Consider the following 12,739-nt stretch of genomic DNA (forward strand, 5'->3'; position numbering starts at 1 on the left):
CGATTCCCAGTCATTTTGCCTGCTTTGCGACAGGGTTGAAGTAATTGTGTTTGGCTTGTGCAAGTGTGAGAGATATTTGAAATTTGCCTGTAGCTCATAGCTTACATCATGATTGCCTGTGCATTGCTTTAGGATACTGCATAAGTGGGTCTGATATTTTTGTTCAACAGTGGTCAATCTGTTGCTGTTCCGTCTGGTCCTGCAATAGCTGGAAAGCACCAACTACTGTTGCAGTCAAAGCCTGCTTCAATGAACGCTGCTTCAGGGAAATTTTCGGTACAATGAAAAATTCACTATTTCACCTCAGCACGCCTTGGGAGTAAAGGCATAAATATCGTCATAATGAACACTTTTTTTTGCCATTTGCTTAAACGAAATTCGGCAATGCAATTTTAGGCCCATACACGTAATTCGGAGCAGTAAACACAATCTTGAACATTTTTATGCATGGTTTGAACACGAAAGTAGGTGTAAGAAATTTAAATCGTGTGCTGGCACCATCAAAAACTGCTGCGTTGACAGAGCGGGGGGGGGGGTGCACCATTACATAGAGATGGCAATGAGATTGCCCTGCTTTCACCACTGGCTTGATTCTTAGCCGCAGACAATCCAAAGCTGAAGTTCAGTTGTTCGGTTGCCCATACTGCCGGGCGCAATCTCGAAACAATGCCTTTTAGATGCAAATCCTTTCTGTTCTTTATACACTTCGCTAGTGTGGTCACTGGTCAGAATGACTGTTCATCCGCGTTATTAACAAAATCAGCCTGCCACGGCAAGTGGATGACAAGACTATCATAGAATAACGCGCAAGTTACCACTTCGTAATACCACGTCTGCTTCTCGGTGTTGTCAGATACCTTTTGACGGCGGACAACTGCTAAACGTGCAACTTTTTGGTTAGTTCACGGAAGCCATTGTTTCAGTGGGCATTTCAACTTGCCGTCACTATGCATGTGCGAGCATTGCGTCACGATGCTGCTGGGAAAGAAAACAAAGCAGCCGACACTATTTGAATTTTGTGAATAAAACTTCCTTTGTTTTGCTAGTTTAGGTCAACTAAATTTTTTTGGATTTTGCTTCAGTGAAAATTTTTCCGCGCCCCATCAATCTTATTGTAGTGGGTTTCAACTTTACGGTAATACCTCGTTAACTCAAAGTTGTAAAAACCAGGGAACATTTTAAGATAAATGGATTTTGGAGATAAGCAAAGTTGCACACTGCCGGGAAAAAGCACTTTTCAGAAAAATGATTATTAATTGCAAGCTCTTTAATGGCAGTTTGTACTCTTTTCTTCTGCTGCAGGTATAAAAGAGACAAAAAAATAGGCGTACAAGAGGCTTTAACCGGCTAGATTTCCCCGTGCTGCCATTTTATTTAGCCTAGAAAAACTGCCTAATGCTCCTCTGCTTTCCGGTCGTACTCGGGCCTAGACAGGCGTCCTCTAGTTGCTTGACGCATCGCATCAGTCTATCTTCTTTGTCGTTGCACTCGACGTTATTTCAAAGCAAGCGCAGCTAATTTCTCGTCTCTGAAGATGTTTGCATCGTCGTCTCCACCACTTTCTACGTTAGTGGCCGTTAGAATGATTTTGGCGTCCGTCATCTCCCCAGTCACCGCCACATTCTGCTCAAACAGCGTAATGGCGGCACCCTTACCTCTAAGCTTGATAACCTCTTGACAAAGTTTCTCACAGTCTCTGCTGAAATTCATCCAGCAACTTCTGCTTGTTTTTCAGCATCGTTGAAAGCATAGACAAAGGAATTCCGAATTCCTGCTCGATGCTCAATTTCATTCGGTCTCCTTTCTTCATTTTCTTAATGAGGGCAACCTCTTTTTTTTAGCGTTAGAAACTTGCACTGCTTCGACACCGTGCTTGCTGCACTTATGCTAAGCTGCCGTTCCTCACAGTTGGTGAAACATCTGCACTGCTCTGTTTGCACAGATGAACGGAAATCACACCTCAGGGAAAATCACAAGCACTGTACTTGGAGTGAGCAAAAAAAGAATTACCACGTGGTTTGCGCAGATGAACGGAAGTCACACATCGGGGAAAATTATGTGCCCTGCACAAAGTGAACAAGGCAAACTACGCAAAGCATGGCCAGAGGGTGTCCCTGCTCAGCCCATGTGTCACATGATGTGCCACAGGGTTGCTTCACAAAGTTGATATGTTGCAGGGCTGAGACTTTGCGCACTTTGCATTCGCGAAAAGCATTGATGTAGTCGCAGGCGCAGCTAAATAAGAAAAAAATTACGGATTTCAGGCATGGCAGCATCGCGCAAACCTTGTGAAATGTTGGGGCGGCAGAATTTTCGTTCCACTCCCAGTTAAGGTTTCGAGTTGTCCCCTATCCGACCCAAAAATACTTTGAAATGAAGGAAAAAAAATGTACATGGGACGTAGAGGAACGTGTTCGGTGCTGGTGAAAATTTCTCCCTAGCAAATTTTTCGAGATATGTGTTTGAGTTAACGAGGTATTACTGTAGTTTCGTTACATGAGGTACTCGTTCGTGATGAGGCACGGGATGCTCAGAAATTGTACGTTTCCAGTTCGGTGGTGTGGTGCGGGTACTAGAAATGGTTGGCACAATGCCGACACGGTGAAAGCTGTGGAACAGTTTTCTAATTTTCACACGTTTTTCAAGGTGAAAACACAATCTACCTTGCACAGACATAATATATGTGCATAGGAAGTGTTTTAATGACATCCACGTCTGCGTGCTGTGTTGTCTGTAAAGATGCGAAATTTCTGGCAATTTTGAGGAATTAGAAGAAAACCTTTTCTTTTCACGTTTTTTTCGAAATCTTGAGAAAAATAAAAATAAGTTTGTTTAGCTTATGGCAATAGTTCTGCCAAGTGTCAAAAGCAATGGCTTTTGTAGTGTAAATGACCGAAATTAAATGTTTTTTTTTCCTTTTTTTGCAAACGAATGCGGCATTCAACAGATCGAAGGCAGCCAGAAGCATCACCGCGATCTCATTTAGCTCTCATTGAATGGGTGCGGCTTTTTAAAATTGCTATGGCGGTTAGAACAAAAAACCCAGAATTTGGTCATGGCTTCGACTAAGGATCAAGATAGTAAAAAGATGAAGTCCCAACTCTTATTCAGAGTTAGCATCCCCGGCTTCATCTGTAGCTTTCATCATCTCAAGATGCACTTGGAAAAGCGCAGCTGCTGTGCCAGTGCTTACAGACCTGTTTCCTGCCACCGGTCTCCTTGACCGTGATGTACATCCACGCTTCTTGAATTAGCCCAAGCCGCGGAGCAAGAATTTTCGAGCAGGCAAAACTGCACTCGCTCAAGCGCCCTGAAAAAGTCACGAAATCGGGCACAGCACTTATGAGCCCTCTGTCCGGAAACTCCGCTAACGAAGAAGGTAAAACCTGCACGCCACTCTCATCAAACTCTCATTCAAGGCCACTGCGCTCCGATTTGCCGTTCGTGCTTCACGTCCAACTGGGTGTTTCTATCCGGCTCAAAATTTTAACGCGACAACATAAAAGCTCGTTTCCCAGGAAGGCTGACGTTGGCGTCGTTAGTAGGGAAGGAAAAATCAGTGTTCTCCAGGACTTTGAAATTAAGAAAGATGCAAATGTTTGCGGTTCTAGGCATGTTTTAGGTAGAAATCACATCCACACATTCTTCATTGCACGCAGCTGTTTGACTTCAGAGCTACTACACTGCTGGAAGCTACTTGGAAAAAAAAACTATGAATGTCATGCAGTGTCATGTAAAGTGGATGGGCAGAGTCGCCATCCGAGAAGTGCTTTCCACAAACGTAGTCACGAGGCTTCAGCTGGCGATCTTTCCTAGGTATGGTGCGAGCCCACATTTCCAATGTGATTGGGTCACTAACTACATGATGTGTAACACTAACAGGATGTGTAATTGCTGTTGCATTTTGGCAGACCATGTTTCTGCCTCATCCTGAAGATGAATCTTGCTCGAATTCTGCGAAGCGATCTCCCTTGTCGCGACGTGAAAAGGGCGCGCAATCAGTCGGCACAGCTGGCACAACGCACTGAAGGCACCGAGAGCACCACAGAGGAAAGGATAGCATTAAAGAAACAGAAAGCCTGCATATTGCGAAGGGATTTGCGGCAGCTTGTGGAGAACTTTTTCTCCCGATGTAACCCGTGCATGCACACCCACGACATGCGAGCGAGGAGCAAGAAACATGCTGCGGACGTTGTCTACTTTTGAGCCATTACTAGCAGCTCGTTTTGATCGCTTTGCGGCTCGTAATTCTAGCAGTATCAATTAGTAACTGATGCTGAAATATCTGTTGCATCTAGTCATTCATGTTACACACAAAAATGGGGAAAGTTTTGCTGTGCATGCGGCGCTATTATGATTTTTATGTGTAGCGGTCATAGAATCGCGTGTAAAAGATGGCAACACGTCAAAAGCGTCACCTGCTGAGCGTTGTCGCAGACCACACCCCTCCGTGATGCTGTCGCGTTGCCCTCGCCCGCTGGCACGTCCTGGGAGTTTCTTTTCCTCAAATACTTCTTTCTGTGTGGTCCAAACCATTACAAAAGCTGCTTGCACACTGCTTTTTGATTGATTTGTAGGGTTTAACGTCCCAAAACCTCCATATGATTATGAGAGACGCCGTAGTGGAGGGCTCCGGAAATTTTGACCACCTGGGGTTCTTTAACGTGCACCCATATCTGAGCACACGGGCCTACAACATTTCCGCCTCTATCGGAAATGCAGCCGCCGCAGCTGGGATTCGAACCCGCGACCTGCGGGTCAGCAGCCGAGTACCTTAGCCACTAGACCACCGCGGCTGGGTGCACACTGCTTTTTAAGCAGACTTCCCCCACAGGTAGCAGCAATGTATGAGGGAAAGTCAAAACTGAACAATAATGGGTACCAAAACATTCGGAATCTGCCCCCCCCCCCCCGCAACATGACCACATCAGATCACACCCGATCAATGAAGCTACGCAACTATAGACTCAAGCTAAGCTGATGCTGGAGGAGCCGACTTCATGTGATGTCGATGATCTTGTAGCGATCTGCAATCTAGTAACGATGTGCCTTATGAATTAAGATACGACCATTATAGAATTCCACTTGTCCGAACCGCGTGTTGAACGCAAGCGCTTACATAATTAATTCCCAGTCTTCTCAATAGACATTCACATCATATACAAATTGCTCAGAAATTTTTGTCTCTAAGATCTTTCGAAAAATATATCAAAGCTTACCTTCTATCCTGTCCTCAATATTGATACCGTAATTACTCGAATCTAACGCTCACCTTTTTTTCAGTTAAGCGAGTTCATAAATCGCATGCGCGTTAGAATCGAGTACGAAAAAAAATGAATACGGTCATTCCATTGCCACCGGCATTTCCAAAATGGCCGCCTGCTACGTGCGTCAGCATAGCGCGTCGGCCAATTTTGCCTATGTGTTTCCTATGTGCGGCACTTCGTACGTGTGCTGAGGAGTTCGTCATCGTGTAGTGCATTAGCGTCGACGGCGTGGAAGGGCCGGCTCCAAAAACTCGAGTGCACACGATGCCGCTTTTAAAAGTCATCGCTTGTGCAGGAACGGACGAATATCGGGCTGCTTGGCGGTCGTACGGAGTTCCCGAAACGTGCGTGCAGGACTGGCGGAAACAAAAGCAGAAGATTGTCGACAGCAAAGCTTCATGCAAAGGCTTCAGTGGACCACAGCAGGGTCGGTTTCCGCAAATTGAAGAGCTGCTCGGCGAGTATGGGCTTGAGCAGCGAGCGGCGCAGCGGCCCGTGACAACAGAACTGCTCCAAGTGCGAACTATGTAATTAGCCTTATAAAAAGGTCTAACGCGGAGCCAGTTCAAAGCGAGAAGGTGCTGGCTAACTAACTTTATGAAGAGGAAAAGCTTTTCCCACCGAAGGTGAACGGGCATATGCAAAAAGTTTTGCGGAGGAGTACGATGGAAAGCTTCACAGTTTTCAGAGGTTCGTCCTAAATTTGCGGCACAACAACGACTACCTGCTTGGCAAATCGGGAATGCCGGTCAGACGCCTCTTTACTTCGACATGCCTGGCACCACAACTGTCGAGAAGAAGGGGGCGAAGAAAGTTCGCGTGCTGACATTGGTCCACGGTGAAACTACAGTGACGGCAATGCTCTGTTACACACCAGATGAGCAGAAGCTTCCCCCGTACCTCATATTAAAATGGAAGACGCTCCTGAAAGTAGTAGTTTTTTCGAGTAGTGTGATCGTGCAAGCCAACGAGAAAAATGGGTGCGCGTTGCAATCGATGTCTTACTTTTTCTTTTTCGTCGTGTAAACCGGGTGTGCGTTACAATTGAGGGCACGGTAGAATTGAGTAAATATGGTAAATTGTGTATATAGCAGTCATATGTTTCTCTAGTTTCGTTATTTGTAGTGTTACGACTCTTGATTCATTGATTGATGATTGATTGAATTGATTGATTGATTGATGAGTGATCCACCGTCATTTGGTGTTTTGGTATGATGTGCGATGTTTTGGTTTCACTTTCAATGTCTAAGCTTTATTTCTGTGCCTTTTCGCCCTTGGAAATTTTGGCCAATATTTTCAACTGCGCCGAAATAAAATAAAAAAAAGTTTTTGCGTAATTTTTCTTCTATTTTTTCGCACTTCGCATCTATAGTCGTCTGGTGCATGGTTGTTTTGCACCGGCACGCTTGTGCCAAGCTGGCCCTGTAGGAAGAGAGCGCGTGGAAAATTTTTGAACCGTCCTGTTATGTGTGAAACCGCTGGCATTGGTGGTCCACCGCGTTGGTGCAGTGGTTACAGTTCTTGGCTGCAGACATGAAAGTTGCGGGCCCAGTCCTGGCTAAGGTGGCTGCATTTTGGTGGTGGAAACTTGCTGTCGGCGGCCCGTGTTCCGTGTTATGTGAATGTGAGTTGGAGAGCACCAGGTGGTTGACATAGACCTTTTGCACAGAGTGCCCACTTGGTACTTTTTTAGTGTGCACCTTGTGTTGAATAGGGCGTTCTTGCGTATGTCACGCTCTTATGGACCTCATGTACACCGTGGTAAAACCTTGTTAAAAGATCTTTCCATTCCTGAACGTCGTGGGGTCTCTGACCGACGCTTCGCGATTCCCATAAAAAAGGCTGAGTGACTGGGACCGCTGACTTCCCCCTTGCTGAACCAGAATGACCGTTTCTAGGCTAGGCGGCGCAGCTAAAATTGCCGGAGCTAGAGAGGTCTGTGCGGGGGAACTAAATTGCCAAAGTCCGAGACCTTTCGACAGCGAACACAGATGCTCTGCTCTGTGAAGTAGTTGTAAATAGAGTAAATAAACGTCATGTTTGTGGCATATAAGCCCATCGTAAGCGAGTTATTATAATCGATCTTTTTTCTATAACAAACTTGCTAATGTTGGATTGAACGGCTCATATCAGCTTGTGTTGGTGAACTGGTGGTTGATGTCGGCTTGTGTTACCGCATGTTGCTCTATACCTATATATTTCTTTCTTTTAGGGAACTGTGCTTCGTCGTGTTGCCAGGATGATGGCCGAAGAGGTTCACGTGCTGCAGCATCAGGAGCGATTGGCCAAGGGCTCGGTTCGTGATGTGGCTACGCAGACAACAGAACGCGGCATGCGTTCCGTCCCATGACGAGACTCTATACACGAGGAGTAAGAAGACATAAAGAAACAACGAAGAGAAATAACGGCGCTCTTATCGAGTGCCCGACTAGCCTCGACGACCTTGACGTCGTCACATCGTGCCTTGGGAAAACAGGGGTTGGGGGTGGAATGAATTGTGTGTAGTTGCCACGGTTAGTTGTGCCTTGCATTTTTTTAGGGAGGGGGGGGGGAATGTCACATCGTAACGGGAGGGAATCTGGTTCCACAACCCTGCTTGCTTGTTGTCCTTGTTGTTATTTTTATTTGTTTTCTTTTTCGTTGTTATATTCATTCTGTTTATAATCATTGTTATATTATTTCATTTCTTTCATTTCATTCCAGTGGTGCACGCTTTTTTTTTGTACTGGCAGTTCTACAGCTCTGTCACCAATATATTTTTATTGGCATGTGGGTGCTTTTAGCATCAATGTCGGTACATGAACGTTGTCTATGATGTCAGCGTAGCGCTGTAACTGAAACGGTACTGTTCAACTTCTTTACGAGCAGGAAAATCGGTAGTTAAATGTTCAGTCTTGGGAGTGGTAGCGCTGAAGTGACGAATAACTAAACAAAGATGCAAAGCATACCTGATTCACATCGTCTCTCCATCATTTCGTGCCAGTTTAGCTCCACCTCCCAGACCGTAAACTTTGCCCACATTTGTTCTTGCAAAGCATTGCTTTATCAGACTGTGAAAATCAATCTCTGCATTGAGTGTGATCTGGCAGTGTTTGACATTTGTGCCCACGATTGCGCGTGTTTACAATTTGAGATAACACTGCCCACGCCTTTCCTGACTGGCACGTGAGCCGAGAGTCAAGCTAGCGGACTGTTCTTCGGTGAGTTGTAGAAAGCTCAGCTCAATATTATTAAGCATTTATCACTCCATAATCGTTGTTGGAGAAGTAGCTAGTGATTTGTTTATGCAATGGGGAACATTGATTGGCTCATTATATGCGTGCCATGTTAGTACAAAATGAGTGTGAATAGGTGTCAGTTTTGCTACTGAACACAAAGCCACGATTAATGAGCTAAATTATGGCAAGTACATTGTGGAGGAAATTATGTCAACATGCGCACTGCTTGAAATATTCATTGCCCATGTTTTTAAAGTTTGACAAGAGTTCTTATTAAGTGAACGGAAGTAAATTGGTGCTAACCCACATAAGTGCATTTGGAATCCGAACAAAGAGCATTTAGTCGAAATTCCATATGCTTTGGCATTTTAAATAAATGGCTTTATTGGTTAACAGGAATCAACACTGTGCGGAATTGTACGCCGAGCAGGCACGAGTATATATTTCAACATTCTGGCAGACCTCAGTGCCAAAAATTAGTTAAAGAGGAGAGATAAAATAGATGAAGTTCATAAGCATACTCAGTGGCAAGCAGGTGAAAAATTTTTTTTCAGGTTCACCTCATTATTGTTTAATGTACAGTTTGGGATATGAAAAGATTGCTGCAGTTTACCTGAAAGCTAGTGCTTTTAGCACACAGGCCCACATTGACAATGGTCTTTATCTGTGATGTAATTTCAGACGAAACTGGTATTATTATGCATAAACGTATCTTATATGAATTGACACTGTGCGATATGTAACTGAACATGTAGTACCCATAATCAGTGTTAACACTACTAACAAATCAGTTATAAAGTAACTAAAAGTTAGACTGCAAACTGTGTTGGAAAACATGTATGTTTCTAAGGTTTCTGTGTTCACTGGCTTCTCTGCTACACATGTTTTCCAGCACTGTTGGCAGTCTATGTGAAATGAAGCCACTTGGTAATGCTTTTCGATGAAATTGATTGACAGGTTCTGTTTGTAGTGACGTCCCGCTTCGCCGAATTGTAGCGAACAGGTTAGCTTGGTGCCATGTGCGCAATGGTGGCAAATAAACCACTTGTGCAATTAGTACTTATATTGATCCACGCATGACGCTCAAGAATGCGCGAGTCTTGTAGGGATTCTTTGTTATGCCTGTTCTTCGGCACAGTTTGCAAGCTTGGCTAACAGGTAAAGTTAGGAGCGTGTCTTGACGGAAGTGTTAGACAATGCCCACTGTGCTTCTTTGGTTGTGAAGTGGTTATACACTACGTATTTTTCTATGCTCACGTTGCAACCTGACATACTTTACCATGAATGAATTTACGTCCGTTGACGCAGAAGCAGGTGGGTGTGGAACCTCGTCCCATCTTGTTAGTTTTTTTCCCCTTCTGTTGGTACTCAGGTTATTCGTGATAGCGGCCTCGCTGGCGACTGTTCATTCCTTTGGTTCGCTTGTTAAAACACACTCCATGGCTATCCTCATCTGCGTGTGCCAAGTTGTGAATCGAAGGGACGAGGAGGCAAGACTGATATTTTGCAGGCCGGAGCATTCGAGTATTCGACCCCCTACATACAACGCTGAGATGGCTATTGTTGCATTTTTTTCTACAATGGGTCTTGGTACAGGCTCACGACGTATATGGATTTTCTTTCCTTTACATTACTTTCAGATCTGTACAGATTTCTAGAATGTGCAGTTCTTTTTCTCTCAGAAGCTTTTTTCGCTCCTTTTCTTACAAATTGAATTTTCAAAGTGCTCAAGATTGTAAGGTTCCAACAATGTGCATGTCTCTTTTTATCTATTGACTTATGTTGTCTCTTACTTTGTGACATAAGGTGTAAAAATAAAGATGAACCTTTCACATGTTCCATATTTTTCAATAGAGTTTTTGCCATAGGTGCTTGTCTGGTAAATACAACCAAGTGTGTTATGTTTAACACAAGCAAATGAATTGAAAACTTATGCCAGAGAAAGCATAGATGACGTTGACTGTTTGTTGTCTTTACTCGTAGAGATGCAAGTTTAAGTGAATCAAAGGGGACAAAAGTCACTCTTTAGGCCAGTTTAATATGAGCTGACCACCTTCAAGGTTTCCTTCCGATTCTCTACCAACAGATTTTTTCATAATCCGCAGCTACACTTCCTTGTGCTACATATTTGCCCAACTAATGGCGGCACCCCTCGTTCTTCAGCATCATTTCCTAGTTGCACATGCTGTGGCTTGTATATCATGCGTGTTTGTATCAAAGATGCTCGTTAAATTTCCCCACACCATAGGGCAAGTAAGTTGCGCTTGAACATAGCGTTTGCTGAATGTGACTAGCCACAATTAGTATGGCGAATTGCATTGCAGAAAAGCTGGTTTTACAGTTTTAAAAAGGCTCTAATGAGCTAAGACAAAGGTGCCTCCCATCCACTTCGTTGAATGTTTCAGTGCATGTCTCTCTAAAATGTTAGCTGATGTAAACGAGTCCCTCAGTCAAAATTCTCCTTGTTTCATACTGAGACTGGCACCTATAAAACAAGTGGGCCAGCCTGTGCTTCTCATGCTTGCATGGACTTGATTGGCTTGCTTTGATTGCTTTATTAGTAAGCAACAACATTCCCAGTTTCACTACATAGCATTAGTGACGCGGCTTGGTATTCGAACATATGTGGTCCAGTGTCATGTTGTGCTCTGTATGCTATAGAAAAAAGAAAATGGTGGGGGGCGGGGGGCCGATGTGCCATCCCTGGCAGTGCCACTGCATGTGAATAAGCACAGCAAAGGCTGCATTTGCAATCCTTTGTTCCTTCATATTTTCTCTCTCTCTTCTCCCACCTCCTGACATGGATATATTATCTCATTCAGGTGTATAAAATGCAAATTATTTCCGCAATAGCACAAGGGCACAGTAAGTGCCGCTGCTTTGCCGTCGTGGCAGTGTGAACAAGAGGGCCTATCCTAGTGTCACAAAACGAGCGCTCAAAAAAGGGCGCGCCACCAAATTCTCGCGACGAAACGCCGGAGTGACGCCGCGAGGTCAACGATAAAAAAAAGAAAGAAGACAGAAGAAAGAAAACAAACATCCAAAGACTTCCCGGGCACGCGTCCTTCTCCCCTCGGAAGCGTGGGCTCGCCGACGAACCTCCTTTCATCGGCGCCCAAGCAAGCCCTCGAATGTTCTAGATAGAAAGTGGCGGGGTGATGCTGGGTTGCGTCATCCGTCGCGGACGGCCTTCGAACCGTCTCGCCCTCTCCCCAACCTTCGCTGCGTATCGCGCCGACGAAATGACGAGAACTTTCTGGAATCACGCGGGGAAGGTATTTAATGGAGCAGCTGAGGTGAGAGGTGAGGAGAAGACGGAAGTTAGCGCCAGAGCGCGTAGGAATTCCGCCGTGTAGTCGGCGAAGGTTTTGTCCGTAGCGACAAAGCAGGAGAAGAAGAGGATTTCCACCTGAGGGGTGAAGGCTCGAGCTACAAGCAAGAGCGTGTGTCTACCGCTATCGAGCGAAGACGTGTGGCAACAGCTGCGGGTGTGCAGCGGACGTGTTTCCGGCGAAGAAGTTTGAAGCTTGGAGAGGGGCCAAGTGAAGACGTGAGGTTTCCTGGAAGAGAAACTTCGGGGGCAGCGGAACGACAACATTGCTGGACTTTGAGTGAGTGATTCTCGGAAGAGTACCATCCAGACTTTTGTTCCAAGAACTTTGGACTGAATAGGTTTTCTGTCTCTTTAGTCTTTAAGTATCTTGGTAGTTCAATGCATGCAACTGCATTGTAGTGCATATTGTTGTCTGAGTCCGTTGTTTCGAGTGTGGCTGATTGTACTGTGTAGTACGTTGTTTGATTGGTGACATATTGTACTCGACTATTGTGGAGTGTGCATACTTGTGTATTGTTTTTGATCTGCCATTAGTGAGAATATAATTTTGTTTTGGTTATCAACTCTCGGCTCTGACTTGTTCTTTGGGCCACAACCGGCGTCCGCTGGCACGCCAAAAAGAACCACTTCTAAATTGTCCACGCCTTCGTGGTGCGGTTCGGGGGGCCGATACTTCGGCTCTTGGAATTAGCCCGGCGATCGCCTCCCGAATTAACGGGACCCGTGACAATTAATCTGGCGTCTGCGACAGGACCTTCTGGTGCACAGTGTGTCTAAAGTAGTGAGAAAGAACCTCGAGTTGTTGATAGTGCTATCGTAATGATTTTGTGTGTTGCTCAGTGTTCTCGTTAACGATTGCAGGAGAGTGTTCCGATATACTGATTCAGGCAGATATTTTTTGCACACGGCAAGGTTTTATT

The 12,739-nt window shown here is 45.0% G+C and overlaps 1 protein-coding gene across 1 annotated transcript in view; it reads left to right on the forward strand.

Annotated features, from left to right (window-relative positions):
• Positions 1–12,382, forward strand: part of LOC142776404 (uncharacterized) — a 29,106-nt gene extending 16,724 nt beyond the window's left edge. The window contains exon 5 of the mRNA XM_075880024.1: positions 7,480–12,382. Within this exon, the coding sequence (XP_075736139.1) occupies positions 7,480–7,617 (138 nt within the window). The 3' untranslated portion in view covers positions 7,618–12,382. The remainder of the gene's footprint in view (positions 1–7,479) is intronic.
• The last annotated feature ends 357 nt before the right edge of the window (positions 12,383–12,739 follow it).

Source organism: Rhipicephalus microplus, chromosome X (assembly GCF_043290135.1).
Source record: "Rhipicephalus microplus isolate Deutch F79 chromosome X, USDA_Rmic, whole genome shotgun sequence".
Classification (NCBI taxonomy): Eukaryota; Metazoa; Arthropoda; class Arachnida; order Ixodida; family Ixodidae; genus Rhipicephalus; species Rhipicephalus microplus.